Consider the following 22,318-nt stretch of genomic DNA (forward strand, 5'->3'; position numbering starts at 1 on the left):
AGAGACACAGGAGTTGTGAATCTAATATGCAGAGCATTATATAGCCTATAGGCTTGCGTGCGTGCGTGCAAGGGGTAAGCTAAGAAAAGTGCTTAGGTCAGCTCATGACTAGACATTTGCTACACTTTAACTGGTGTTGTAACAGGACAGGCCCCATGCAGACAGCAGCTGGTACATGTGTGAGGTGCACTACTAACTCCTAGATAGCCAAAGGAAGGACAATGACATCATCCTCACAAATGACAACGGAAAATTAATGTGTTATTACTTCAGCAGCTGGTCATATACATACTGTAGAACGTACATAATGTCTAGTCTCACACACACACACACACACACACACACACACACACACACACTTCATGTTGATCATATTGATCACCCTTGAGAATAATTAGAAGAAAGGCAAAATAGTGAAATATCAAGAGTTGGCTAAATTAGAGTACTGTAGAAAAATACAACTGGCATCATGAATAACAGCCACTGGCTGGGTACTGCAGCATGGGACAAACACAGGAAGTTTCTTGCACAAGGCATTGAAAAACAGTTTCCCTTGCCCTTTCACGATTGTCAAATCCTTGGCCGGCTCGTTCTCTGAAATTCAACGCATGATAACACAGTCCAACAGTTGGCTGCAGCCATTGACTATGTCTGGAAGCTTTCCCCAGGACGCAGAGTCAGACCTGAGGAGTTTAAATTGTCTGCAGATGATGACACTCACCAATGAGTCTCGTATGACTTCACTCTTGTAAAAGTCTGGAAAGAGAAAAAGAAAGGCTGCGTAAACGTATGGCCAGACAAACAGCAGAAATCTGTGTGAACCACAACTGCAAAGGCTTAAATGGATTATGATACCACTGCAATAACCTGACTTCGTTAATTCTCCCTTGGCTATTGTAAATGACTAAATCCTAAAATAGAGGCGTTACTGGCGTCTACTCTACATACAGTCAAGTTACAGTCCACTTCGTTGGTCGCGACCTTTCTTGCTAATGCGTGACCCCAACGGCACCTTCCCGTGACCCCACTTTGGGTCGCAACTAGAGATGTCCCGATACTGTATCGGCTTCTGCACTTATTTGTCATATGGGTATCGGCGAATATGCCACCAATCCGACACAGGGGTAAGGGAAGTGGTTGACACTATGGCAGGTAAATAAAATGTTGGGGCATGTGGAATTTGCTTTTGAGTTGCCCAAACTGCAAGTGCACATTTGAGTGAGTGAGTGAGTTGAGTGAGTCTGCTATAAACACAACACGAGATATAGCTATAAACCCAACACGAGAAGATCACAACACTGGTATCGGGATTCGGTATCAGCCAATACAGAAATTGTGGTATCTGGATCGGAAAGGGAACGAAAAAGTGTATTGGGACATCCCTAGTCGCAACCCATAGTTTGAGAACCGCTCCTCTAGGTAGATAATATATGATCTTCTCGTGACTTCTATACAGCAGGAGGGTGTTACTGACCTATATACAGTCCTATATAGAGAAGAGGAGTGTATAGGTAGCCCGGTTTGGAACCTCATCCTACACTCTTAGCTCCGAGAAGGGGATGCATACTTAGTTTAGACTAGTCATTGGTTAGACATGGGTTAAGGTTAGGTTTAGGTGTGCTGCCCCGTGGGAGGTGAGAAGAGCTAAGAGCGTAGTGTGTGTATGGAAAATGGATGACTGAACCCCCTTTCTACAAATGCAGGGATACCTATACGGAACCACTTCTCGGAGCCAAGTGTCAGTGTAGGGTGAGGTTCCAAACTGGGCTAGTGTAGAGGGTGATATTTCCCTTTACTCTATTCTCTGACAACCATATAGTCCTCTATAGAGGTATATCTAGTAGATATACGGTACAGTCCTCTTTAGTCTATGGAGAGGTGGAAGGTATTACAGACCTCTAGATATTCGGTCCTCTATACACAGATGGAGGGTGAAGTATGTGTCCAGCAGTGGAGAACCATTCTTGTTGACAATGTTTCTGGCCGCGATGCTTCGAAGATGGCGTAATCGTCTCTGTTCAAGGGAAGGGGTAGAGAGACAGAGAAATACGGGAGAATTAGGATAATGTGAATGTAATGTGAGTGATGCGCTCAGTAATTGCTATAGGATTCTCCATTTTACTATAGACTCTTCTTATCCAGAGTGACTTACAATGAACAAGGTAAAGAATACCAGGCATACATGCTCATGCAGAGAGATAGTGTAGCGTCTAAAGAAACTAGGATAACAGGAAAAGCATGAACGTAGCGTCCACTTAAATAATATTCTAATCTGAACATTAAAACTATAGTTTACCAGGTAAATAATGAACGTAGCATCCGTCTAAAGAACATGGTACATACATTACATTCATGACATTTGTGGTAGAGGAACAACAAACTTAAGAAACAAAACATGTGAACAAGTGATAGGTCTGCACTGCAGTGAACTGCAGTAGCCAAATCGCTAGCATCAATCGAGAGAGAACATGGCAAGAAGGGCTACAGGGAGAGTGAAGTGCTTTTTAAAACATAATCGCCAAGGCCAAGGCAACATAAACGGCTTGCTAATAAAATAAAAAAGGTCACATAATAAAAGCATGACATCTTCACTCAGGCCTTTATTATACACATAAACACCAGATTAACTTGGCAGGCGTGGTCACTGGGCAGCCATGATAAGCACATAGTCACATGTTAACTACATTGACAACATTGATCCACATTTGCAGCAAACTTACAACGGAAAGACGCTCCATTTGAAATCGGAGGTCACGTGTGCTCCCCGTTTCATAAATCCCGTTGTGTCAACCAAGCATACCGCTGACGCTCTGAGAGCAGTCTTTGTGCACGCTTCAAGCTAGAAAATCCATGACTCCTTTACACAAACTCTGTACCAATCACACAAGAACACAACATAAACCAGCACTGTGTATGGCTTTAACTCCAAAGCTTCAGGCTTCCACAAGTCTCCCAAAGGGAAGGAGAGACTGCTTTCAATTTCTGGAAAATAAAGTGAAGTAAAACGGTGACGCAGATGATGTCTGGGGTTCCACATAGCATGGGACACAAACAGGAACACACACTGGCTATTCAGGTCCCTCAGAGCTTCAGGGACAGGACAGCTCTCCTCACCTGACCAGCAGAGCCAGCCTCCCTCTATAACCACAGCCATACTGGGGCTAAATCTAAGTCATGGGATTCCCTATAAGATTATGCGCCGTCGAAACAAAAACACTGTTTGTTCTGTGGGGGCTTTTTCTCTTTAAAAAATGTCAGTGGACATATTTGAATGGGTTAATTTTGACCACAGGCAGAGACAAGTTGCAGTGACTATACTACTACTAAGTATGGAGCAATATGTAGGGAAGAATGGAACAAACGACCAAAACAGAACTCACATTAGAACTCCTGTTAGATCATATTGGGATTTGGGAATGTTCTACAAGCTCAAATCATGGGGTCACTTTATAGTTATACTACCGTCAAAAAGGGATCAAAAGGAAACTTTAGATGTGAATAGGTCACAATATGGCCGAGTAAGCCCATTATTACCCACCGGCCATAATAATTGCTCCCGATGTGCTAGTTGGTGCCTTGCATGGTTTCCGCTGCCATCGGTGTATGAATGGGTGAATGTAATGCACAATCTATGTAAAGCGCCTTGGATAAAGGCGCTATATAAATGCACCATTTACCATTTACCATTTATAACGTCATTCATGTTCACGAATTGACTATGGTAGCTTGTTTATAGGGAATTGCCTTGTGAACAGACATTACTAGATCAAAGTTTGATTTTTGTATGGTTTGTCTCTGATATAGCAGCTTCAGTAGGTATGAATTACCATCATAAAAGAGATTTCACATAAGGTCACATAATCCATGTCCTCCGAGTCTAAATATATATATGTCCTTTTTGTTTCTACATGTATAGTGGACCCCAGTCACCCCACTATACATGTAGAAACAAAAGAGACAGTATTCTAGACTAGTCTCTGATGTCATAAAGTGATGCATCATGGGGCTGCTGGAGACCAACTGAACACACTGCAACAATAAAATATAACAGTGATATACAGATCAAAAAATGCAAGTTCACAGTAAATCTTTCATGAACTACCCAACAACAGCTATAGCATGCGTCACATTGATCACATTACAGGCTCAAAAAAAAAGGAGAAAGAGTGGTTTACAATTATAAAGTTTAGGCATACCAATGTTCTGCACAGTATTAAGTGGTAACTTGTAAGTGAAATTTTCATTCTATGCACTCATTTTGGTAGCACAATATTTTAACAATAGCTTATGAATGGAAAGGTGTAAAATGTATTGATAAGTATAATAGTAAATCTAAGTGTTAAATGGGACTATGATTGCCAAAGCCATCTCTATTTGATACACATGCACAAAATGAGCTCAAATGTGTTTCTCATAGACTAATTCTGTTAATTACCTTGAATTCCAAATTATTAATGATAGCAATACCAGAATGTTATAAAATAATTATTAATAATAATAATAATGGCCTGGGCTGTTAATCCAGTCTGGCAGTGTTCACCCCAATCTCTCTCCCCATTTCCTGTCAGCCTACTGTCTGTCCCTCCATAAAATATATAAAATAAAGGCGAAAGCCACAAAAATAAAAATAATAAAAATAATAATATATTTTCCCAAAATCTGGATCATTCAGATTTTTTCACTTTGCCATTTATTGACTCCTTATCAGGGTAATAGCTTGGCAAAGCTCGCACGACTCCAGTTGCTTTTAAACATAGCATATTTACCGGGTGCGTGGTTGGGTAGGTAACTTCACAGGAACATCTCTAAAAGAGAAAACCAGCACTCACGGGGCATACCATGCCAACTTATTAAAATAATTAAAAGTGCCTTAAAGGGACACTTCACCCTTTTTGCAAAAAAAATATGTTAATGACGTTTAGAAGCTTTAGATCACTTTCCTGGGGGTATTTATGTGTGTAATATGTGGTTTTAGATATTTTAGATTGTAGCAGTGAGCCTGTTGTCTCTGATGTCATGGACACTGGTCTCACTACCTTCCTGGACTACAATTCCCATAATTTTTTGGTGCACTGCTCCTCCTTGTGGATAGGGGGGAGAGCTGTCTTACTGAGACAACATGTAGTCCAGGAAGGAAGTGAGGCCAGTGTCCATGACATCAGAGACAACAGGCTCACTGCTACAATCTAAAATATGTAAAACCACATATTACACACATAAATACCCCCAGGAAAGTGTTCTAAAGCTTCTAAACATCATTAACATATATTCTTTTGCAAAAAGGGTGAAGTGTCCCTTTAAAACAAGAGTTCTGTGACTCCCGTGGGTGCTAGTTCTCTTTTTTAGAGATGTTCCTGTACATGTATTGACTCTTAAAAATATGTACCGAGTCCAATATCAAAATCTTCATCTTTCATCCTGTTCACAAAGTAATAGAACTATGGTTTTCTAACCGTTACCATACAATTCCCATATTACACCACCACCACTTTGACCATGTTTCTCACAAATGGCAAAAGGGAAGGGATTCAATTATTATCTAATAATAATCATCATCACCAATGCAGCAGTCCATTTACCATAAAAAATAAGCCGGTTCTGAAAAGAGACAGGAAACGGGGAGAGAGAGAGTTGGGAAGAGACATGCAGCAAAGGTCTGTCGGCTCGGGAATCGGGCATCAGAACCGATACCCACTGTTATGCATCAGACCCTATGGGATATGCACCTTAACCACTCAGGTATTGATGCCCAAGGGAAGGGATTATTATTAATTATATTAATTTATAAATTATATTAATTTTAAAAAGCGTATCTATACTGTAAATATTTTTCTTGATCTCTTTGTGTTCATTCTTTCTACTTCAACATACCATGGTATAGTACCTGTAAGTGTTTTCATAGCACACAATTATACCAATTTAGCTATATGATTTAATGTTTCCCATTGTTTGTATGAATTACAATGAAAATAAACACTAACATTGCAATGCATAAGGCCTATAAATAACACTGGTGTAACATTGAATAGCATACATTGGATAGCTGTCCTCTCAATTATCTGGATGTAGTGTATCATTACTGAATTGCAGATACAGATACAGGCACCTTACATAGATTACTATCATCATATGGCATGTCATCAACAATATAACAGGATGTCAACGACTAATGATGACTCATCCCCAGAGAATTAAAGGCTGAGTAAACAGCAGTGCAAACACCAGCCTCAGACTACTTGTCAGGAGGTTGATTTTAAATACCTAAATGGATTTGTCATGGAAATAGATTAATTATAAAGAGGTTTGGTGCAAACTGTTTGGTGATTTGACATTCAACAAACTAGGATGATGAATATCATTATAAAATGTTCACAATATGCAGTAGGCACAGTGAAAAAGTGTATATGGAACAGAATAAACTTTACAGGAATGCCAGAGGTGCCATGACTGATATCTCAGTATTAGCCTTGGACCAAGACTATCTTATTGAGTGTCAGTCTGACCATTAATTTTGTATCTATGATGCAAATGTCAAAATCGATAAAATATATGATAGTCTTGATCCAAGGCTATCACAATATCTGAAATGAGTATAAATAAATATTCTTATACCAGGCAGAAAATACTACATTAAATCTAACGCTTCGTTTTAGTGACCCAAAGTCACTCTTGTTTCTTTTATAGGTTTGGCTCAAATTACCTAAAGTCAAAGTTATTTATGGGTCTGTCACTGTCTGAAATTTAAAAGGAATGAATGCAGTGGATTCTGCATTTCCAATGAACGGCCACCCTTAAACCACTAGACATTTCTTGTGCATGAGAGATGAGAATGTGTATAGTATACACATTCTCATCTCTCATGCACTGTATACTGTAGTTTGTGAGCCAAGCCTCAGAGGCGACACCATATTGCTCCAGCTGACCCTGTCACCTGAGCTTGAGTCTGATGATGATGTGGATGTCATACAGTGAATGTAAACCTGAACCATGAAGTTGCAATACATACAAACCCCATGCATAAGTTGCTCCATAATAATCACATTGAACATTAGAACAACACACTTCTGCCTGTGAAGACATGGTTTAAATAACAGGCAACATCAGCCCGTTTGTTTTTTTGTTTGTTTTGAAGAGCCAGACCAACACCACTGGTCTCCAGTGAGCTAACCAGTTAGCCACAGTAGCTAACTAGCTCAAGTTTAGCTTCGCGGGCCTCCTGTGCTGCTTATCTCACACACAATCTGTACAGTTAATGAGTAACGTTGTGAGAGAACCTGTTCCCGTGGTCATGTGCGCAGCGTAATCATCATGTGTGCTGTCGCGGTGCGGGTGCGTAGTACCTGCTGGGATGTCAACTCTACGTGCAGCGGTCGCGAGGACGAGGAGGCTCCGGGGTTGGCGTTGACAGAGGCGGCGGGGATAGCGACATCCCGGCCGGTGGTGGAGCTCATCCTCCCCCTGTCTACAGGCACCTTAGCAGCAGCGCGTCCGCTTCATTCAAAACAACAAACACCCCATTCCCCTCCTGGGGCATTACATAAAGACACTCGAGCAGAGGGTTTGTGACGCTTGTTCACAGAAGGAAATGTGTGCACAGGAATGTCTGGAGGCACAGAATCAGCAAGCACAGTGTGTGTGGAGCTGTCAGTTGGCTAAAGGGGCATAAACAAAGTAGCTATTTTGCTACTCCTTGCTTCGGAAATCCATGTCCGGTTGAAGCCAAGAATGCGGGTGGCTGATAGGCTCAAACTCGCGTCGCTCACACAAAGGCGTCGCCTCCCGTGGATGTCCGTCTTGTGATTCAACCGTTTGGCTGTCGATCTTCAATGACGGGGCGGAGTTTCATAAAAATCTGTCAGATCTGGTAAATATCAAGGAAGATTCCTTGGTGCATATGGCATTGTCAGAGGAAGTCGCACAGCCCAGCGTGACCTGCGAGTGAGTAGTGAGTAGTGACAGTACTCTAAGGGCAGTACGATGACGGTCCCGTTGTCTTCACTTAAGTGTCCAGACTGGCAGACTCCAGCATGAATTACACTTTTATTCAACCCACGATTTGACCGACAGAGAGCCTAAATAGTCTCGACTTGGCTGCTTTAATATTTACTATGAAAGCCGAGAGCCGATCTTAGAAGCCGACCAGTGTTCGGATATGCGCATGCGCACTCGCCCAAAAGGGTGGTTGAACTGCGTTCGGAACTTTCGGAATTGCTTCGGATATGCCAGAGCCAGAGTTACGACCGGTTACGACATTGAGGGGGCAGAAAACTGAGCGCTCGAGCGCTGTTCATGCAGCCTTGATGAGAAGTATTGTTGGAAATACCACATTGATTCAGTGTCAAAAGCTCTAGGAAATTTTAAGAAAACCAGACCATTTCTCAACATAACCTGTTTTATTATAGCCTATAGCCTCGAACCCAGGCTTTCATTTCGTCTGCGCGAAAAATTATAGCCTAGTATCCTTATCTTATACATACTGTAATATTGTATTGTACTGTTTGTTAGATGAACAAGTTCAAATGTCAGGTCACCGTCCTCACCTCTATTTGCAAATCTTAACTTATTTTTTAACCCTTTTTAATATAACATCCTTAAAATATGCATCTTCATTTATAAATACCGTATGCACTTCATGAACTCAATGTTACACCACTAGGGGGCAGCTTTGTATCAACCACTGAGGCATCTCAGATTGCCCATATCCACCTTTCTTGTCCATCCTCCATATATACAGTATATATATATATATATATATATATATGAATGCCATTTCCAACGTAGCTAATTAACCCATAGGCATCTACATTACATTTCTGCCTTTTTTCAGTTGTTTTTACTATTTTTTACAACTATTTTTACAACTATTTTACAAGTGTTCGTAAAACTTCATATGTAAAGAAAAGGCGAGGTCCTCATCGACTCACCTGTTTTTCACCTCACCTGCACAACACTTTTTTCTTACCCAAGATGTTATTGTATAACTACCGGTATGTACTTATCTTGCAAGTAATGTTATCCAACTAGGAGATAACTCAAACTAAATTTGAAAGTGGAATACAATTAATGTGCAGCTTATAAAAGGGTGCAGTCTCCAGAGGATGAACTTGGCAACCCACCTGAACATTTATTTTTGTCTCCACCAGCCAAAGGCATGAGGAGAGTATGTTTTGCACTGTCCGGACTGTCTCCTCCAGATTCTCCAAAAATCCTGCAAATTGTTACAGTATCTCTAGTCCTGACTGACAGATCTGTCAGAGATCTCATATTCCATCATAATTGGCTAACATTGGCTCTCAAAGTTTGCAGGATTGGCCCGTTTTCAACAAAAAGCCTCAAATTATGGGAGGCAGGCTTTTTTCCGACACCCTTTTAGCCGACAGGACAATAGTCCGACACTGTCGGACTATTGTCTGAAATACCGTCTTTTTACTGTTCGACACGACATTAGACAGAAGTTCCCGCAATAGTCCGACAAACCGTAGGTTAGACAGGTTACCCTTAGGTTAGAAATTATGAATGCAGTGTGCAATTTCCGTGATATCTTTCACACACTTTCCTACTAGGCTGAGGAATATATTCCACCCTTTTCACATTGGCCAGTTATAGCGCCACCAGGAGGCCACAAACTGATCTGGCTTGGTGGAGACCTGTGCCCTGAGGGGCACTTTTTCCAGTCTGTTTATGATTTGGGGAGAGAGGGTTACGGACACTCTGTAGTAGTGATTCCATCTGCATATAGAGCTTTGATTCACAACTTTTTTGACCATAAAATGACTTTAATAATATTCGTAAATAGTGGTGTTATGCAAATGTGGAAAAGCTACTTTGAACAAGTTTGAGTTTTATTTTTCAATGTAGCCTGTATACTTCAACAATGAATATGTTCAAATGTAAATTGAAAAATATATTAGAACTATTATGTATCTATTAGTTTGAGAACAATAATGCATACATCTCATTCTGAAAACATAAAAAAAAGTTTAATTTAAATACAGGCAGAAGGTTTATTGCTTGCATGTATTGCACAGGAATTAGAGTCTTGTGTACACTGCTCTTCGCTATAAGTCACTTGGTGAATCCAAATTAAATTACATTTCAATTGACACCTTTTACCAGGTACCAATTTTAACACCATTCTAGAAGCTGACATACAGTACTCTTATACATTCTGTATTAGTGAGTAGTGACACCTTAAGACATTATGGTGTTAGATAGCTTTAAGATGACATGACCTTTGTGATGCCTTCCTCTTTGCTACAGTATATTTCACCCTAGTGATCACTGATTATGCATGTTACATAATATAATGTGGAAAAAGACATCCGAATTCCCACAATAGCACATTCTCTTCGTGAACTACTTTTCAAAACACTTGGAGATGCAAGGCCAAAACACCCATGTGGGCATGGTCAACAGCAGAATGGAGGCAAAAAAGCTCAGCACAAATCAAGAATACAGTACAAAAAAGTGCATCAATATTCACTGAAAATCATTAGACCCTGTGTTTTCCTCTCCTAAGAATAAAATTAATACTTTGTGGCATTGTACAATCACAAATACATATATTTGGCACATACATAGCATGAATCCACTCTTTGATATGCGTGTACATATGTGGGGACAATCATTGGATCTTTGGCTCAATCTTTGGGTATTTTAACCCAACAGTGAAGTTGTTCCTCTCAGTTGCATTGTGGTGCGTTTCAGAACAATAGGATTTCAAGAATTGGAGGAAAATTACAAGAACACATGGTCGGAATGCCTTGGCACTTCTTGTACGTTACCTTGCAGCTCCATCTAGTGAAACTGATCTGCCATCACGCCTGACAAGCGGTTCCTCATAGTCCAAACTATGCCCTCTCTCTTCAGACGATGCCAACAGCTATAGATATTGCATACATCTGTAGAAGGACACTTCTTTGGCAGTGGAACGGAGAGTAATTAACTGTTAACTGTAACACCATCAGGGAGAGAGGGCATTCTTTCAGGCCATCATTTCCTCAAACCTACCCTATGTTGAGGAGGAACTATGCTTACAGTATGTCCCTGACATAGCTGAGAGCAAGGGTTTATTTACATACATGCTCATGTATAGAGTTTGCAGTCCAGAGACAAGTCAGAGCCCCAGGCACAGTTTTAGATGGGATTGTTGTGAAGACTCTGTCCCAGTCCTCCCAGTTCAGACGTTCCAGAGGGGCCCTCTTTTCTTTCACTGGACATGCAGGACATCACTCTCTTTCAAACCAAAGCGCGTCTTGTACTTGTCGAAAAGGCACCGGAGGGATCTGACATACATGGCATGGTACATATCCACCACATCTTGAGTAGGCGCTTCAACTTTTGGCACTGTGATTGGCTCCCCAACTATATAACAAAAAAAGGACAAAATCAAAAAGAAGCACTAATCATGCATGAATTTGTAAAGCGCTTCAATGTTAACCATTAATATACTGTATCCTTGGCGCTGAACTGCACAAATATTGACAGTGTGGATGGAATGGTTGGTCCGTTAACAAACTTTCACTGTCCTGTAATAACCTTTTAAATAAATGGTTTTCCCCAAATAAAAAGCCATCATCAATTTGACATTTCTTTCTCCATCAGTTCATTTTTAGTGCCTAGACTAAATAATATCAATCAATTATATTTAAATCCGGCTAGCGACAGTGAGGGGCTGTAAGAATGGCAATTGACCCATCCACTGGTCCAAACAACTTTTGTTTGTTAAGTAGGTGGGTGTTAAGTAGTGTGGCCTCTAGGGGGTTCTGGCAAGGCTCCTTGCTCCTGGCAAGGCAGATTCACACCGAGTCTGATTGATTTGAACTGTTCCCCGCTGGCCATGATTCACATTGGCCTCGAGTACAATTCATTCAACTCAGAGGGGCCTTAGAGGGGCGCTGTGGACTATGGGGCTTTGACCAATGACTCTTCTGTGACATGACATTCTCCGTCTCTCAGAGTTTAGAGCAAATAATAAAGTTTGACTGTGTTCCAGACGTTGTCTTGAGTTATAACATAATACACAACCAAACTGCAATGTAACATTGTCTCTCGTCTCGTCATCTGTATGGCGGTGACGTCATGTATATATCCTTAGTATGTTAACAGTGACGTCATGGACTAATCCTTGGTATTCTTCCTATATACACAGGTTTAATGTTTGTCTTTAGTTCATTGTCAATGGCGTTTACAAAACAAACATTGGGAAATTTTACGTGTACGTCATAATGTACCTCATTACGTCATATTGTCTCTTTATTGTTAATGGTGTTTAATGTTTGTGTTGGCACTGTTTGTTTCACATCACAATTACATCACCTAATCAACATGAGTTAGACTTTAATATATTAGCGCACCTCACTTCACACGGGTGTGATTTTTGTCCTACACAATTTTTCAGTTATAATCAAACAGTGGTGGATTATCATGTCTTGTCAACATTAAAGGTGATTAGGTGAACTACCAGAAGGTATAACCCACGTAAAATAACGTGTCATTATAAAAAATATATTGATGGCTTTCACATTGCAGCGAACTGTATCCCGAGACTACAGGAAGATTCACACTATGGTCCCAGGTGCGCACTCAGGACCACTTGGCAGATGTTGTGGTAGAGTGAACGTTGCGTACCGTTCCCCAGAGCGGATCACCCAACCATTCCCGGGACCACATGTAGGTATTCTCGGGACTGATTGAAGTCACGTGTACTCGGATACGGATCGCTGCAATATGAGTATGATATATAATATGAGCATTGAATACAGTTGAATGAAGTGTACTCGGGTGCGGAAGGATCAAGGCCAATGTGAATCATGGCCAGCGGGGACCAGGCAATCGTATTCGGGAACAGTTTGAATCAAATGGACTCGGTGTGAATCTGCCCTAACTCCCCATGCGGTCCCAGGAACGGTTGGATAATCCGCTTCCGGGAATGGTACACATGCTGCATTCACACTACCACAACATCTGCCAAGTGGTCCAGAGTGTGCACCCGGGACCATAGTGTGAATCTGCCCTTAGTCTCTACTAGACCTGTGCCCGTCAGGCACCGGCCTACTGTACTTGGGAACGATGCAAGTTGGGAACAATAGAAATCAGGAATGTATACCCCATACCAGACGTCCAGGCCAGTAAAACAAAACAAGCTAGACAGCACTCACCACTGAATATTATTCCATGACCTGTGTGCAGCCTAAATTTTGATTTATTGTTGACCAGCTGAGCCAATAATCATAAAGGATCATTCTGAAGTGTCTAATTTAGTGCAGTACCTTTTGATAGATTACTTGTTACTCTGAAGAAAATGTGTTATAATAAAATAATGATGCATTATGTTATAGAGAAATCATTACACACAGCCATGCACACGAGTGTTTTGTTTTGTCCCTCACCTAAGGTGGTGATAGGTTTGCAATACGGCACGATGCCCCAGGAGTCAGAGAAAAGACCACATCCATGGAATAGGCAGGGGGCAAAGCCTATGATCCTCTGCAGTCTCCTCTGGGCATTTCTCCACCAGCTGCCCTCTTCAAAGATCACCTGCTTGTAGGCATCATTTTCCCCAAAGGAGTACACTGGGACCAGATCAGACCTGGGGAAGGAAGGAAGAAGTTACTGAGCAAGTGCTGTGCCATTAAAAACTAATATCCACAAAAAAAACTGGCTTAACGTCCTGGTATTCATAAATATACTGATGCTGGAAATTATTTGCTTTCAAAATCATTTCAGATTAAATGTACTGAAAACTAACAATATGCAGTAAGGACCTATGAGTTGCTTATGATTTAAAGAACCATACCGTGAGTAGTAGTAGTTTCTTAACTCTAAGCTTTGAGCTCCAGACAAATGACCCATATTCACACAGTAATTGCTTGTATAAATTGCTTGTATACAATACCCTAGTTGGCAAGGATGGAGGTCTGACAAACCGTATTTTCTTTTAACACTCTAAGCTTCTTTAGCAAAAGTAAAAAACTGAATATATAGGCTAATCCAATACCAAACACGATACATAACCTAGTTTGTTAGTCAGCATAACCAAACCCATTTGTTTTCCTCTGGGACTGAATGTTACACAGCAGAATTTACGCAGTCCAAATAGTGTACAAATGGACCCTTAAAGACCAATTTGGTTACATTTGAACACTCAAGAGTTAAACTGAGGTACACTTTACTCAGATTGTGCTTCAGGGTTTATGGGGTCTCAATTCTACATATTCATTGTGGACTTTGGTGTATCGTCTCACCCTTTCTCAAGGGCCAGCCTCACAAAGCCCTTGCGCTTCTTCAGGGTGACACTGTTCATGCCAGGTGCACAGTCCAGAGACTCTGCAGCTCCCCCAACAACAATGACCACAGCATTGCCCGTGCCATTATGTGACAGCAGGTAGTCAATGGAGTTCCGGTTTACTGGACAGATACCTGGGTAAAATATATAACTTATTAGTTGCAATAAATTATTTGTATTACCTTCAAGAAGGAATCAACAAATCACTTAAAAGATTTGCATTACCTTCAAGTAATAAGCAAATACAATAATCTTAAAATCAGAATATATTGCGTTAATGCCAAAATATAAAAGAATGACTTGAATAAAGTCTATACTATACAGTGTACATGCATACAAACTTCTACCCTCTAGTTTACTGTATCAGCACATACAGGGAACCAGCGGCCATTTCAGCTGGGCAATAGGACAAAGCTCAGTGTCCCCTTGCAGTTACAGTTAGCATTATCAGACATCTCCTCCCTAGGAACTCCTTACCTCCAGACATCAGGTAGTCTCTCAGAACTGGGAAACGGAAGTTTCCCGCCAGAGTAGCCAGGGAGGGCCTTATTCCTGGGAACTTCTTGGAGAAGCCTGTGGCTTCTGTGCTAAAGTTACAGAAAGCACCAAAACAGAGAATGCCATGTGGATGGTAGCCAAAGATGTAGTTCCGGCTAGGCAGCAGGTCATGGGTTTTAATTAGCTACAAAACAAAAACGGACAGCCTTGGATTAATTTGTATGCATGTCATGTTTGTAGCAAGTGCAAGACTAAACTTATGAGCTCAGTTCTTAAGAGTGAGCAAGCAACCACATACAATTAGCACAAAACTTGTATGTAGAACTTGGACATCCTTATCGTTCAACACTTTAAGTATATGGCCCTACTCTATCTGTCCTTCCTGGTACAGCCTGCTCCATCTGCCCATGTACAGTACAGCCATAAAACAATGACTGCTGCAACACTAATATAATTATTCTATGTTCTATACAATGCATATTTGATAATTACGTTTTGCATCCATCTCCAATAAATCAGAATACCAAGTGGCAGTTTTGTGGATAAATTTTAAACTGTACACCATGTAGCCTTGTGTACTGTGGACAAGGTCTCCCACCCACAGTGGTGAGTCAAACATGGCAGTTGCACAACCTTATCAGCAAATTTCAGTGGGGATAGCATGATGTGGTAGATTGTGGGAATACCTTTTGGTTTTGGTTGGGTTAATAAGAGTGTCTTACATTTACCAGCATGCATGTACAGTATACTAACAGGAGAAAATATGGGGATGCAGGCAAACCAACAACAGCAGCCTGCTGGTCTGCATTAGCTAATATTTTGTAGAAATTACTACAAAGGGTATGACTGGATTTAGTGGATTGTGTGTGGCCTTCATTTAATAACAGAGATTTCTAATATAGACATTACTGATTTCTTGGGTGCAATAAAGCACTTCATCTTTGGAGCCCTTCAGGGTGTGACCATTTTATTATTATTATTTCCTGCACTGATATCTTTCAGGTTTGGGATGTTCATGTCTGTCTTCTGCTTCTTTTTCATGACTAAAAGTCATGAAATCAGTCCAGTCACACCTATACAGTGCTCAAAGTACAGTGATAAGCAAAGTTCAGGCTCCACTTTTTATGCTTCAATGAGAAGATTAACATGCATGATGCAAATTATTTTCTACAATCAAATTCGATCAGCAGTTCGTTTTGATATCACATGGGCCGTACAATGACCAAGACAACAAGCAACAATAAGGGGTTAACTGCACCAGCCGCATTAAAGCATTGAGTTGATTTATATTCTGCAGTCATTGAGGACAATGAGAAGGACCATAATGGTAGAAACAGTGTGGACTAAAGGCTGATGTATATAAATAAATGTAATGCAAAATGTCATTTATTAGAGTATAAATCAACCTTAAATATCCTAGCCTACATGTCTAAGATAGCGCCTATATGATATTGTCTTTGGTAATCAAAAACAAAGTGGGTGGTGGCCTGGTGGGGGTGTGGTATCCGGAGAACTCGCCAGTTTACCAACTCGCCGCAATTTAGTGCATTTTAGTTTTACTTTTCATTTAAATTGCATTACATTGAGAGAGAGAGAGAAAGAGAGAGGATAGTTGTTTAGAGTTAACATTAGATTAAGTAGGAATGCTAAAAGTTGAAACACCATAGTACCGAAACAATGTAATTCATTAGAATTGGTATTCACATACTCAACTTCGCTAGCTGACCATTTAATTGCACAAAATAATTTGATCACTTTGGAAATGAACTATAACATCTGTGAGTTTGACATACTACACTGATGAAGACAGCATTTTAGCATAACGATGAAGACATTGATGAAGAATTTTTGCTGGGGCGACTTGGTAAACTGGTGAGTGCTCCGGCTAAATGTTTGGTCCCAACATGAACAACTACACGGCCTGTGTGTGTGTGTGTGTGTGTGTGTCTCTCTCTAAGTGAGTGAGAGAAGGCTTCCCTTTCACCACAACTACTGTAGGACTGTACTCCGATCTCAAGATGAAGTGAGGACAAGAAAAACAACTCAGCATTGTTATGTGCTGCTGCCTATCTGTTTGGACAAAGTCTAAAGACCTTGCATTAATCAACATGAGACAAGGAGCAGCATGGAGTAAACAGTTGATACTGGATTCTCCCCTGATAATCTTATCAATGTCTTAGAGTCTGTTAATTGCTGGGCAACAGCATAATCAATGGTAATATTGATGAGCTTTACATCGGTTCAAAACAGACAGTTTGAATTACATGTAACGTAATATAATGAGCAATAAAAACCATCAATCCCTGTTGTCGTTAATACATTTAGACCTGAGGTCAATTTTAAAAACGCCATTCTAAATCCTAAACAAAGTTTTTTCGTTTTGTTTTTCCCAAAAATACAACATTTATGTTGCTATATACAGTAGCAACATCTATAATGACAGAAGCTTAGGCTTTCCCGGTCTTAATGGGTTAAAAGTGCTATAAACATAAAAAACGTATTGTCACAAAACTTTTTTTGTGCAGAAAAGGCATTATTAATCAAGGTTAGGGTCACATTTGATGTCAGATCAATTAACATGATCAATTATCTACAGAGGGACATGTTTGACCTACAGTTACACACAGCGAGGAAGTCTGGATGCAAACATAATGCACGTGGCAGATATTGACCTACCCTGACAGGGAAGTAGTCTCTAAAGTAGCTCCATACTGTCCAGTTCCTCACCCAAGAGGACCTCCTGCCACCTACAAAGAAAATGTTTTTATTTTATTTTGTATTAATCGCCTTCATTTAACTCATTTAGACCCGAGGACAATTCTACAAATGCCTTTTAAATCCTCAGTTTTATGAAAAACCCGTTTCTATATCAGTGGTGCTCAACCTTTTTCATGTCAAGGACCCCCAGAATTATCTGTATTTGGCTACATCTAAAAATGTTTTTCCAGACCCCCCCCCCCCCCCCCCAGAAGCAAAGATTTGAGTTAAAAACGTTCACTCTGAAAGAATATATAGATTCAAAGATTTGCGCCACAATTTCACAGTTAACTTTTTTTTTTGCAGATCTACAAGCTCGTAGTGCCACGCTATGAGCTTGTAGATCTTCTATTTTTCAATAGCTAAAGTAAAACATAATGCTTAAAACACCAAAAGGGGTTAAAATCAGCCACTTCTCTATACTGCCTACACAAACAAAATAGCCAACACGTGACTCTAAAAGCCTCCAATAAACATTTGTCAGGTTTTATGGATAAACACAAATCTAAACCTTGAGAAATGTACGGTATATACCAGTAAGTTGATTAACACAGGTGGCTTACCTTGTTTGGGGGTGTTCCAGTCAAAGACGAGCCAGGCAGTGTACAGGGCAGCGATGATCCAGCAGTCCGTGCAGAACATGTAGATCAAAAGCACAGTGCAGGAAGCACCTGGAGGGAAAGAGTATACAAGTCTAATCATTTTATTGAAATGTCCTAAATAATGGACACAGTTCCATAACTAGCCATTATGTAAACAACACATACCAAGTCTGCACTAAACTAGTACAAGAGCCAGGGGTGAAGGGGGCTTATTAGCGGATTGACCTCAACTTTTCTAAGAAACTAATGAGACCACAAGCTAACACTGCTAAGAGACTAATGAGACAACAAGCTAACACTGTAGGTTTTACAGGTGCATGCAGTAGTACACTACACTCTCACTCACCCAGTGCAAGGAATGAGATGACCCACTGCAGCACAGAGATGACTCGCAGGTGTTTCTCCATCTTGGATCGGCAGAGCCAGGGAACGGAGGGCAGTTCCTGAAGGGCAGATAGCAGGCTGGATCCGGTGCCTGGAGGCAAACAGGAGAGAGTAAAGACATTAGTCTTTTTCATGCTGCGATTCTATAAGATCGATTACCGTGAAGCACTGAAGAACACACAAAAAAAACCATATATATATATATATATACACCATATATAAAATAAAGGCTTTCACCTTTATTTTATATTTTTTATAGAGGGACAGACAGTAGGCTGACAGGAAATGGGGGAGAGAGAGATGGGGGAGTGACATGTAGTAAAGGCCGTCGGGATCGGGAGTCGAACCCGTGGCACACTGCCAGACTCGGGCTACCGGCCAGGGTGCCTGGACCGCTGAGCCACGGCCCAGGCCAAAACAAAATACATCTGTTAAAGACTAAATAACACTGTCACAATTCATCAAAGCAAGACGACATTAATTAATGAGCCCCTGGACAATAACAAAATGACAGATTAGAGAATGTGCCACAGAAATAGAATTAACATCAACATCTAATTAACAGACCATAAAATAAATGCCAAAACTAAAACAGCTACATGTGTGTATAGCTGTAAACGGTGTGAGAAGTCCAGAGCATTAGATAGACTAAAGCTGGCTGAGCTTACGCACAGAGCCACTAAAGAGCAGATCTTCCCTTCAGGACAACAGTTACTTAATCCTATCTGTTCAGACTGAAAATAACCAATGCCATGCTGTTGAATGAACATGATGCAGAAACACTAACCTACCTCTTAATTTCTTTGGGCATATGAAAGTCAGTGCAAAAGAGAGAGACCACAAACAGTCTGAGTCCACTATACTATCCCCCATCATCAGGGAGATGAGCCATATGGTCTGACAAATTAACAAGTATACAGAATACAGTTGAACAACATAAATGTGCAGGTTCTGCTGGAACAAGTGGTTTGTGATTCACACACACTAATATCAGAATCCTATATGGGCTATTTTTTTTAAATTTCATTAACTGAATTTGAAATCTGTGTGCCCCATTGTTTTTTCCCTTGACAACTGGTCTGCTTCATGATCAGTCACAGTCTCCTCACCTCTTGTCACAACAAAGTTCAGATTGGTTTGAGCTCCCTGAAAGTAGGCTCTTGGTAATAACTCCCCGACCACTCGGAACTGTTCAGGCACCTAAATAAACCATCATTAACCACGGTAACGTTTGTATTTGTAGACTACACAAGAAGAACAGTGAATTTGTTTGGACATGGAACCACGTCCACATTTAATTAAATTGAGTCTTACCTTGAAGGATACCGGGACCGGAATATGCAGCAAGCATTGTCTTCATTTTTGAACGCTTAGATGACAAAAGAGTCAGAATTTCAGAAATGTTTGCTGCTGGCAAGTTGGAGTAAACCTCTACAGCACCGCTATCATGACTGCCTTCGACTGCAGTGTATTGAACAGCGGTGAGTGCATTTAATCAGCGTGGGTGGAGCCACAGTCCGGTAGGGTAGGGTGGGTATGGGCAAGAACCCGTATGGTTTGGTGCCAGCAGTGTGAGCCGCCTATGCCCCCTAGTGCCAATGAGTGAGTGAACAGTGAAGTGGATGCTAGCGTGCCAAACGAAACTGCAGCTATGGAAACGTACCGCCGGTGCGAGTCGCGGGACTCCTCATTGAGGGGACGGTGGCACCCTAGTATTTATCAAGATGACAGTCACGTGGGACTGCAGCTACTCAATAATTTGTTTGTCTCATTACAGTATGTCAGAGGTCATATTTACCTTGAGAGTTTGTTTTCTCGTTTTTTAAACTAATCATCGTTGCAGACTTGTAGCCAACTCTAGGAACATTTTGCCAGCTGTATTGTTTGTCAACACAAAGATAATGACGTAGGCCTATTTGGAAAGAATAAACGTTGTTTTAAATTATATTAATAATAACCTTTACAGTGTTTAAGGAGAACATGACCTACCACTTCCAGTCCAGCACCAAAAAAAGAAAATCCCCAAACCAAAACGCCTGGGTTTCAGAGCCTACATGACAGTAATGTGAATATGGTGGACAGCAGTTCATTTCAGGAAGGCATTTGTGACACAAACTTGCAAAATATATATATATATGAACCATAAGCCCTATTTCAAATAGGCAATAATGCACCACCATGCGATGCGTTGTCAGCTTATAGATCTGCTATTTTCTGAAGATGTCTGAATTTCGAAATAACTTTTTTATATATTTTTGGAAATGCTCTCAATTCCAGTCCAGCGATGCATGCCGTTGATATAATACTTTGTAATACTAGAGTATTTACTTTGTCCACCTCTGGTTAATAGGCTAATGTGCCACTGTGCCTGTGGGCAGCTGTGGACACTGACAGAGTTGTGTAAAGTTCTGTCATGTGCCATCCGCTTTGCTTATACCTGCCTAGTCCTGCCTAGAAACACTATTTGGCATCTAGAATGCTCAGTGTGCAACCTCTGTATGTGCTGATAACGTTTGGATGCCAAATAATGATCTATCTCTCTCTCTCTCTCTCTCTCTCTCTCTCTCTCTCTCTCTCTCTCTCTCTCTCTCTCTCTCTCTCTCTCTCTCTCTCTCTCTCTCTCTCTCTCATTCTTTATCTCTGTCTTTCTCCCTCCCTCTTAGGTCACGTAGATGAGCCATATAGATACAGATAAACGATAAGGCATTTCTCCAGGTGTAGACACCAATAATAGCCTACAGTGAGTTAAGACAACAAAAAACTTAGGTAGGTTGTCCCCAACCCCTGACAAATTGTGCAGTTTTGTTGAGCAAGCCCTGATGCTTCAGAACCTTTTCTGGAAGGCAGAAGGCTGAACAGTCTGTGGAAGGGATCTCAGAATATGCTGGAGGCTCTGCTTAGTTGTACAGTAGATGTCCTTGATTGGGAATCTTTTTGTATATTTTTTTCCCCATTTTAAAATACAAGACATACATGACCACGTACAGAACAGAAGAAACAAAACAAGAAAGAGACAACAAACTTCTATAACAAACCCTCGCAATTACCCAAATTTAATGGTGAAACGTTCAGTCTTTTAGCCAGGATGACACACTAGGAGGGTTAGGGTTCTTCCAGTGGAGCAATATACAACGTCTGGCTATGAGGGAAGCAAAAGCAACCAAGTCGGCCTGGAATCTGTTAAATCTGCCTGCTACTGGACTCAGGAGGTACACCAAACATGGCAATTAGAGAACAGGGCGTCACACAGAGAATCCATGAAGAAGAGAACCATGGTAAGTGTCCAAAAAAAGGGAAGCTTTGGGCATGAATAAAAAGTGTGTGTATGGTCTGAAGGGGATTGAAGGCACCTGATACAAGAGTCATGTGTTTCTGGAAATAATCTGAGCTTAGCCGTATGAATAGAAGGCACATACAAGTGCAGACACATAGGAGGAGTTGATCCTGGTGATATAGACAGCTTGTCGGCCCAGGCAGTGGGCCCACCATTCCTCAATCAACTCCGTCCACGCTCACTCTCACCTCAATCAAGAGAGAGAATTGTCCTAGAGGAGATAAGAGCACTGTAAATTGATGAGGTACAGTAGTAAACAAGGAATCTGATGCTGACATTATGGTTTTCTCAGGTAAACAAGAGAAGGGTTTAAAACGAGTGCTTGAAAAAATCAAACTAAGGTTTTGATTATCCAGTTTAGTGGTGAGACCTTCCAAGGAACTAAATGATCCATCGCTCTATAGATCACTGAAAGAGACAAGACCATTCTCCTTCCACTTATAGGTCGAATCCAAA

General features: G+C 40.9%; 2 protein-coding genes across 3 annotated transcripts in view; both read right to left on the reverse strand.

The window, feature by feature from the left end:
• uvrag (UV radiation resistance associated gene) overlaps positions 1-7,791 on the reverse strand; it is a 106,571-nt gene extending 98,780 nt beyond the window's left edge. The window contains exons 1-3 of one of the 2 annotated variants that reach the window (XM_080779785.1): positions 7,341-7,791; positions 1,897-2,014; positions 722-756 (exon numbers count right to left, since the gene is read on the reverse strand). In XM_080779785.1, coding sequence (XP_080635911.1) covers positions 722-756; positions 1,897-2,014; positions 7,341-7,451 — 264 coding nt within the window. In that variant the 5' untranslated portion in view covers positions 7,452-7,791. Of the gene's footprint in view, positions 1-721; positions 757-1,896; positions 2,015-2,720; positions 2,852-7,340 lie in introns of those variants that run through there. The other variant, XM_080779786.1, reaches the window with a different exon arrangement.
• A 2,174-nt stretch (positions 7,792-9,965) lies between these two features.
• Positions 9,966-20,151, reverse strand: dgat2 (diacylglycerol O-acyltransferase 2). Its single transcript, XM_080779879.1, has 8 exons — positions 19,843-20,151; positions 18,491-18,619; positions 18,106-18,213; positions 17,462-17,532; positions 14,765-14,969; positions 14,247-14,421; positions 13,392-13,591; positions 9,966-11,364 (listed from the first exon to the last, which is right to left on the reverse strand). Exons 1-8 carry the CDS (start codon positions 19,886-19,888, stop codon positions 11,210-11,212), a joined length of 1,089 nt encoding a protein of 362 aa, XP_080636005.1. The 5' UTR covers positions 19,889-20,151; the 3' UTR covers positions 9,966-11,209.
• Positions 20,152-22,318: the final 2,167 nt, after the last annotated feature.

The sequence above is a fragment of the Protomyctophum bolini genome (genome assembly GCF_963924005.1).
Source record: "Protomyctophum bolini genome assembly, chromosome: 13".
Classification (NCBI taxonomy): Eukaryota; Metazoa; Chordata; class Actinopteri; order Myctophiformes; family Myctophidae; genus Protomyctophum; species Protomyctophum bolini.

Bases quoted from the DNA above. Each gene is read 5' to 3' on its own strand.
- dgat2 (XM_080779879.1), bottom strand. From the start codon at position 19,888: ATGAAGACAATGCTTGCTGCATATTCCGGTCCCGGTATCCTTCAAG. The intron at 17,533-18,105 runs GTAAGCCACCTG...TTTTCTTTGTAG, and splicing joins CTGGAACACCCCCAAACAAG to GTGGCAGGAGGTCCTCTTGG. The intron at 13,592-14,246 runs GTGAGACGATAC...TTCCTTCCCCAG, and splicing joins AGGCTGGCCCTTGAGAAAGG to GTCTGATCTGGTCCCAGTGT.